The 8760-nt window shown below is 30.7% G+C and overlaps 1 protein-coding gene across 1 annotated transcript; it reads left to right on the forward strand.

Moving 5' to 3' along the window:
- Positions 1 to 1464: 1464 nt before the first annotated feature.
- Positions 1465 to 3375, forward strand: LOC124939753 (cytokinin dehydrogenase 3-like). The gene is made up of 5 exons (XM_047480196.1): positions 1465 to 2086; positions 2177 to 2304; positions 2402 to 2656; positions 2728 to 3002; positions 3087 to 3375. Exons 1-5 carry the CDS (start codon positions 1465 to 1467, stop codon positions 3373 to 3375), a joined length of 1569 nt encoding a protein of 522 aa, XP_047336152.1.
- The last annotated feature ends 5385 nt before the right edge of the window (positions 3376 to 8760 follow it).

Consider the following 8760-nt stretch of genomic DNA (forward strand, 5'->3'; position numbering starts at 1 on the left):
ACAATAACTGTAATTCATTTACGGTTTGTTATTTCACAAAACAATATTCGTGAAACTACAAGTGAAATTAACTGCAATTAAAATGAATCATTAAGATTGCTTTTTTTTCAAGAAAATATAACATCCAATTATTTGAGAGATGAAAATTGAGTTGTTGAATTGATCAAAATAAAAATAAAAATATAAATATAAATACTCTTAAAACTGTAGAATAAGTGGCATTAAGTTACCCATTAAATTGCAGAAACAGCCTAATTAATTTATAATAAAACCACCAATATTTGTATTTTTATAAACTGTCAATTGATTACTACTAGTTAATACAGAATAAAATTAATGCTGAAGGCACATAATCTTCTTTGACATTTTAACGCTGAATTTGAAACAAAACCTTAGATGGGCAATCTTAAATTTTATTTTATTATATATATATATATATATATATATATATATATATATATATATTTATTTTATTTTAAATCGTCTATATATCTCTTAATTTTTATTTATTTTAAATGATATATATATATATATTACAAGAATGTGATAAAAATTGTTTAAACACAATCACATTTCATTTAAATAATAATAAAATAAAATAAACTACACCTTTTTTAATAAACTATCAAGCTTTAACATGTAAATCTCGAAAAAATTGATTAACTCACTAGTCTACCCTATTAACTTTTTAAAACGAAACAAAAAAATGTAATAATAATAGTATTATATATAATACACATCCTACGACTATAATTATTAAAAATTTGATAATTTATTTTCAATAAATAATTCACTAAAATGTAATCGGAATGATTATTCAAATATATATGGGTGTCATATAAGTTATCTTACTCAAAATTTCTTAACTCAAACATATTTCACTAAAGACTCAAGATCCCGGTCACTCCTAACAATATAAAAATAAGTGAGTCGACATTCATGTAATACATAAAACGACTTACCATAATAAAAACATTTTTTATTCACTTATTATAAATAAAAATTTCAATATGCTCTATCTAAAAACAAAATATTAGAAATAATACTTCACTCCCAAATCTTTTCTAACAAAATATCATAATTCATAATACAACCTTAATTAATTAAGTTGCTCACATATATAATTATATAAATAATTTTTTCTTAATTATAATAGAAAATCTGATAGATTAAATAGAATCCCAACTATGAAGAGTCTGACTTTTCGACAAAAAGAAAATTTAGTAATAATAACATTTATTTTTAAGAAGATCATAGCAATATTTTTTTAAATATAGAAAAAAAAATCTTAGTAATATAATTATCACAATCTATGGTGTATCTTTGACATTAATCTCCCCAAGATGTCACCATCCCATGCAACATTAATTCTCTCCTTATATATATAGAGAGTTTTTCAATGGTTTTCTTCATAAATTAATTAATCACAAGAACTCTTTCATGCTTTTATCTCATATTCCTAGAATGGTTAACTATTCTTCTCTCATGCCTTCATCTATGATCATCTTTCTCCTCACGATTCTATGTCATTTGATATCCATTAATGGAAGAACTATGACATGGAATGCCTCGCTTCTTTCTCCCGAGATCCCAGACACCAAGCTTCGAAGAGACGCCAAAGCGTTAGATTTAGCGTCTTGGGATTTTGGTAAGATTGAAAACATAAAGCCTAACGCGGTCCTCTATCCGTCTTCTGTCGACGACATCGTGAATCTTTTGAGTTTGTCTTACAACTCCACGTCCCCATTTCGGGTGGCCGGGAAGGGCCGTGGCCACTCGATTAGGGGACAGGCCATGGTAAAAGATGGAGTGGTTGTGGAGATGACTTCTTTAAATGATGTTAAAAATAATAGTAGAATTAGAATTTTCAAGGATCCTGAACTAGGGTATTGTGCTGATGTTGGTGGTGAACAATTGTGGATCGATGTTCTTAATGCAACTCTTCGAGAAGGGCTTTCCCCGGTTTCTTGGACAGATTATCTTTACCTTACTGTCGGTGGAACACTCTCCAATGCAGGGATTAGCGGCCAAACTTTTCGTTACGGTCCACAAATTAGTAACGTATATGAATTAGACGTTGTAACTGGTATGTTAATGATATTGTTTATGCATACAAGCTTTTTTTTTTTTTTTGTTATAGATCTACTTATTAAACCATATATTATTACTTGATCAGGAAAAGGAGAGTTGGTGACATGCTCGAGTAAGAATAATCCGGATCTCTTTTATGCGGTTCTAGGAGGTCTAGGCCAATTTGGGATCATAACTAGGGCAAGAATACGTTTGGATAATGCTCCCACAAAGGTAAGCCAACTCATATATATGAACACACATATAAATAAAAGTCTTGATATATATATATGTATATATTGTTATAGCCATAAAACTCTTGAATTTGCAGGTGAAATGGGTGCGGTTGATATACTATGACTTCTCAGCCTACAGTAGTGACCAAGAGAAGCTCATTTCTATTAGTGATGATGGATTGAATTATTTGGAGGGTAGTCTAATAATGGATTATAGCTCTACAGATAGTTGGAGATCTTTATTCCCTCCCGGTGATGTAGAAAGAATTAGCTCCTTGCTTACCCATCACAAGATTCTCTACTGTTTGGAAGCAGTCAAGTATTATAATTACACCACTACAATCAATGAGGTTATAATCATCATTTTTTTTGTACATAAACAAATGTAATATAGTTTAATAATTTGATTTTTGATCAATAGGATGAAGATATCGACAAGTTGTTCCAAGGTTTGAGCTATGTTCCTGGGTTTATCTTCAAGAAAGACGCAACCTACATGGATTTTCTCAATAGAGTAAGGGCAGAAGAGCTACTTCTTCAATCCCTAGGGCTATGGGATGTCCCTCATCCATGGCTTAATATGTTTATACCAAAATCACGTATACTGGACTTTAACCAAGAAGTATTTGTCAATATTATACACAAGCAAAATAGATCAACCGGGCCACTCCTTGCCTACCCAACAAGACGAAACAAGTATTTTTTTTTCACTTAAAATGTCCTATAATTGATTACATTATCATCATATAATGTTTATTAATGATATATGATCATGGTCAGGTGGGATGAGAGAATGTCAGCTGTTATACCGGATGGAGAGATATTCTACGTCGTTGGACTATTGCATTCAGCTGAGGATGGTGACTGGAAATCATGGGACAATCAGAATAAACAAATATTAGATTTGTGCAAGAAAACTGGAATTGAAATTAAGGAATATCTTTCTAATCAAAAAACCAAAGAAGAATGGATTCTTCATTTTGGTTCGAAATGGGAGACTTTCGTCAAGAGGAAAAATCAGTTTGATCCAAAAATGATAATGTCACCGGGACAAAATATTTTCAATTAACTTTTAGTTGATATAACATTAAGTACAATTACAAATAAAAATTCAATGAGGAAAAATTGATTTTATATCTATGGTAGTCTAAACTTTCTAGAAACTTAAAAGAAACATTGACAATGCAATGGAAATGAATAAAGTTATCTACTTTGATGTGTTTTGTGATTATGTTTTTTTATTAACTTTTGATAACTAGCTATTGTCACATCTTGTATAATGAAATTGAAGAGTTCCATAGTGTTATCTTAACCTTTAACAATGTGAAAATCCTCGCGGGTTATTCACATATCTCATGAGGCGCAAAATTTGCCGCCTGACGGACTTAAACCCAAAATCCAAGAATGATTATATATTATTCTATACAATATAAGAGGGAGCAATAATACAAATACACAACATTAAGACAATAAATCAGATATAAAGAAAATAAACAAAAGTTGAGTTAGATATTTGGAGTTTCGGCGAAACGATCGAGCAATTGAACGGTGTCGGTTTTGGTTAGAATCACAGATGGTGAATTCTCGCAGAGTTCTCTACACTCTAATTAGTCTAGATCTTTGTTTAGACTTCTTTCAGATACTCGTTTGAGTATTCCACTTTAGTGAGAAAGTTTTCTTATAATCTATTAGTAAAAGTGAAGACTTTGTAATAGTGAACATCTAGGGTGCTAGATAAAATTTTATTGTAACTCACTTTAATTTAGTGAATGCGTTTTTAAGAATTCTACGGGTCTTGTGGTTTTCTATCCTTCTTGGATTTTCCAAGTTAAAATTGACGCGTCTCTATGTGCTTAGTTTGATTGTTTGTTATTTGATTTACTTGATTATCTCATTAAGGCATACAAAAGAGGATTTTTTTTTTATAAAGAGGTGTTTCCCAACAAGAGTAAATCTAGTTTATGCTTTCAACAATTTTATTTTTCGTGAATGATCAATGTCACGTTAAGTTTGTTATTTGGTTATTCCAAACGGTTATGAGATTTAGCTAGGGACAATCTATAGTGTTCGAAAAAATTGGTTTTTACCTCTTTGTAAGTCATCATGAGATAATCAATAAAATAAAATCAAATAGTATAATAAAAATCAAGCACACAAAGACATATTAATTTTAGTTTGAAAAATTCAAAAAGGATAAAAAAAGACTACGGGACTCGTAAGAGTTTTAAAATCACTTTCACTCTATTATAGTGTGTTACACCAAAGTCTTCTCTAGCATCCTCAAGGTTACTAATACAAAGTTTTCACCGTTAATGATAAATTACATAATACAATAACAAGAACAAGAACAAATCTCACCGAAGTGAAATAACTCAAACAAGTATATGAGAAAAGTTCAAACAAATATCCAGACATATCAGATTATAGACAACCCCACGAAAATTCACCACACTTGATTCGAGCAAAAATTTACTGCCTATAACTAAAATCCTACAAAAAATTGCTCAACCATCTTTGCATTAAAAACGGTCTTTAACATTATTTCGGAATTTCTCAACCACATTTGTAAGTACCGCTAAACATTGAAAATAGCTGGTTGGAAATTTGTATTGGTGTTTACACTAATTGTTTCAACATAATTTCCACTAAATCTAGATTTATTGTAAAAAATCCACTTTTCTAAAGTTGTAACTAACCAGGATTCATATATATTTGCCATAAGATTTGCAATATATATTTTATTAATAAATTTAATGTTTGCAACAGAAATTCCAATAAGATGAGTCTAATTAACAATAAAAATATATTCAACATAAACTGCAATAATGTATAAATTATGAACTACAATTTGTTTCGCAATAGCCAATATATCAAATATATGAAAATGAAGCAATAAAATTTGCATTTTTCTATTAAAAATATATTCAATAAATACTGCAATATTTTACCTATTTATTTTTTATCTTATAAAATTATGTTACACAATACTCTTTGCCATAATATATTAAATTTCTTACTAAAATAATTTTCGTAATATCTATATTTATAATTTTCATAATCAACTACAAATATATGTGCAATTCGATTTGCATTATTTCGTTTGAAATTCTATTTATATTACTCAATTTATATTTTCGTATATTATAGCAATTATCATTTGTATTATACATATCTTCAACTTTTTCCGTATTATCACAACTACAATTATATTATTGATAAAACTGCAACCAATCATGCAATTACCTTATTCACAACTTTGCATTAATATTAACAATATCTGATATAACTTCATTTGCATTATTTGTAATACACGATTTGCATAATTCTAAATATTATATTTTCAAATTTTGCATTAAATTTGCATAATTTTTTCAACCTTCAGCGTATTATTTAAAAAACAAATATTGTAATTCAATTGAATTCAATGATTCATGTATATAAATAATAACTAAAACAAGTTTATATTCATCAATTTGGAAGGATTCCTGTATCAATTCTTAGTACACCAACATAAATTCATTACAAATTTACAAAACACATTTGCAGTTAAATTCATCAACTACTTATGTATGTTCCGTAAATATGACCAAAAACATGTCAAATCTTATACAAAATGACATTTCCAAATAGCTCCTAATTATGCTAGCTTCAATTCATCCATCTCCATTTCTGAAAACCTGTATCAATTTCATAAAACACTAACCTATTAATTAGACAATATTAAAAAACTTATATATTGAATATAAAACTAAATCATTTGAAATTTTACTAAATAAATTTGATAAAAACTAACATATTAATTAAATAATAATAAACATTAAACTAAATCACTTGATAACATTAAAAAACTCATATATTGAACATAAAACTAAATCACTTGAAAACTTACTGAATAAATTTCATAAAATACTAGCCTACAATTCAACCTTCTTAAATATACTTATTAGTTGTTCAAACCTATAATTCAACATACTTAAATCTTTATTATTATAACTAACATTAATAGCATTATGATAATAGCATATGAATTACATTTGAATATGAAGTATATTACCAAATTAAAGATTGAATCACTAATCTTCTTCATCAGCCATACTGAGTGGGAATGTTTGGGATCGTTTCTTTCTATGTCTTATTCCATATTGCTAGGAAAGTGTCAAAGTTTTCATCTAAAGATTACACTTGAGTTTGAAGAACAACTTTATTCTGAACAAGTTAAACTTGGTTGGACTCTAACAAATTAATTCACTCTTCCTGTTCTACATACTCTACCTTATATCTCTCAACTTCTTCTTTTTGTAGTGCATTTTCTTTCTCTTTTTGGCTGTAGTTGGGGGTGGTGGTTTTGGAGTTCTTAGTCTTGAAGAGGGTTGTTTTTCTTTAGGGGATATTGTTAGAATAAGTTAAATAAAGAAAAAGAGAAAAATTAATTAAATTAAAATAAGAAAAATGTTTTAATTGATTAAAATGAACTTAAGTGAATAAAAATAAGTTCAATCAATAAGACATAGTTTTGATGATGCTTTCATAAGTAAATAAAACTAAGTTGTGCAAATGTTTTAACGCGTAGGTACAACTAAGAAAGCGGGAGCAGACGTCTCACTTTAACAACAGAGTTGAGGAAGCGCGAGCAGACTTCTCAATTAAACAACAAAGCCAAAGAAGCGCGAGTAGACGCCTTGCTTCAGTAGTGGTTTGAAGAAGCGCAAGCAGACGCCTTGCTTCAATAGTGGTCTGAAGAAGCGCGAGCAGACGCCTTGCTTTAGTAGTGGTCTGAAGAAGCGCGAGTAGACGCCTTGCTTCAACATTGGTTTGAAGAAGCGCGAGTAAACGCTTTGCTTCAGTAGTGATCTGAAGTAGTGCTCTCTTTTACATAACGAACAATATCGTTCGTTATCAGCAGACTTCCAAGTCAGCTTAACACAACTGCCATATCGTATTCAACCACTAGAAAATCGACACGTACCTACGAACATAATTCGACCATTTCTACATTTCAACATATAAGGACATCAAAGTACAACATCAAATCCCTGGACCTATTAACGACGGATCCCTATAGCTCTAGTACGACGGATCCCCAAATATCTGGATTTGAAGTACGGTGAGTTTTTCCCGGTCAATTCACAATCCAAGAATCAAAGTCGACTGTTTCTAAGCTTCACTATAAAATATCAGCAGAGTACAACTAAGACTCAAGTAACAAAAAAAAGCGAGTCATGAAATTCTGAATAGTTAGTTAACAAGTAAAAAAGTGAACAAGCTTTACGTTCTTCATTCTCATACTCACTCTCGAACGGTAAAAGCATACATTGTAAAACCTGAAACTTAATTCTTGTTGTAAGTTGAACATAGATTGTCTGTTCAACAAAGTGAGTTCTAGGAGTTCAGAACAGGCAACTGTTAAGTCCTGAGTTCTTATTTGGTTTGTATAGGTGCTATATAAACCAAAGTCTTCTAGTGAATCTTTCTGAAAACAAAAGAAGTGGTGACACAGGAGTTTTATCTCCGAATATCCATAAAACTCTTGTGTTATTTCCTTTCTGCATATTAACGTATTGCATACGTAACTTCAAATATAGCAAGCATTTCCGCACTTGAAACCGTTCAAAAGCTTGAGACGATGTATGAAGTATAGAAATATATTTTAATCTCTAACAAGATTAAAATCGAATTGAAAGTGATAATCAACACAACAATATTCAAGCCCCCTCCCTTCTATTGTTGTCATCTATCATAACAAGTGGTATCAAAGCGAGACTTTCTATTCTCAAGCAACTTCAAACATCCAAATCATGTCTCTCCTAAACAAAATTCTTATGTTCGCAAAGGAAGACTATGATGACTGGAAGATCAGGATGCAAGCTCATCTGGACACTCAAGATGATGATATGTAGTTTGTCATCACCGATGGGCCGATAAAGATTTAGACGATCAGTACAGCCACAACCTCAACTGATAGTACTCCCGAGATGAAGGAGAAGCCAAGATATGAGTGGACTTCTGAAGATAAGAGGAAGGCCTACCTCGAAAACATGACCAAAGATATTCTATACAAGACGCTGGATAAGACCATGTTCAGCAAGATCAAGTCATGCTCGACTGCCAAAGAGATTTGGGAGAAGCTGACTCAACTTTGTGAAGGCAATGACCAAACCAAAGAAAACAAGTTGATGATTGCCACACAGAAGTTTGACAACATTAAGATGCGTCCTGGAGAGACAATGACTGAATTCGATGAAAGATTCAACATCATAGTTATTGAACTCTCCACTATGGGAAACACTTACAGCAACAGAGAGGTTACTATCAAAGTCGTGAGAGCTCTTTCTAGTGAATGAGATATTAAGATGATGGCTATGAGGGAATCCAAAGACCTCAACAAGCTTGAACTGCATGACTTGTTCGCCGATCTGAAAGCCTATGAGTTTGAAATAAACTCAAGGAATGAAGA

The sequence above is a fragment of the Impatiens glandulifera genome, chromosome 1 (genome assembly GCF_907164915.1).
Source record: "Impatiens glandulifera chromosome 1, dImpGla2.1, whole genome shotgun sequence".
Lineage (NCBI taxonomy): Eukaryota > Viridiplantae > Streptophyta > Magnoliopsida > Ericales > Balsaminaceae > Impatiens > Impatiens glandulifera.

Bases quoted from the DNA above. Each gene is read 5' to 3' on its own strand.
- LOC124939753 (XM_047480196.1), top strand. From the start codon at position 1,465: ATGGTTAACTATTCTTCTCTCATGCCTTCATCTATGATCATCTTTCTC. The intron at 2,087-2,176 runs GTATGTTAATGA...TTACTTGATCAG, and splicing joins TGAATTAGACGTTGTAACTG to GAAAAGGAGAGTTGGTGACA. The intron at 3,003-3,086 runs GTATTTTTTTTT...GATCATGGTCAG, and splicing joins TACCCAACAAGACGAAACAA to GTGGGATGAGAGAATGTCAG.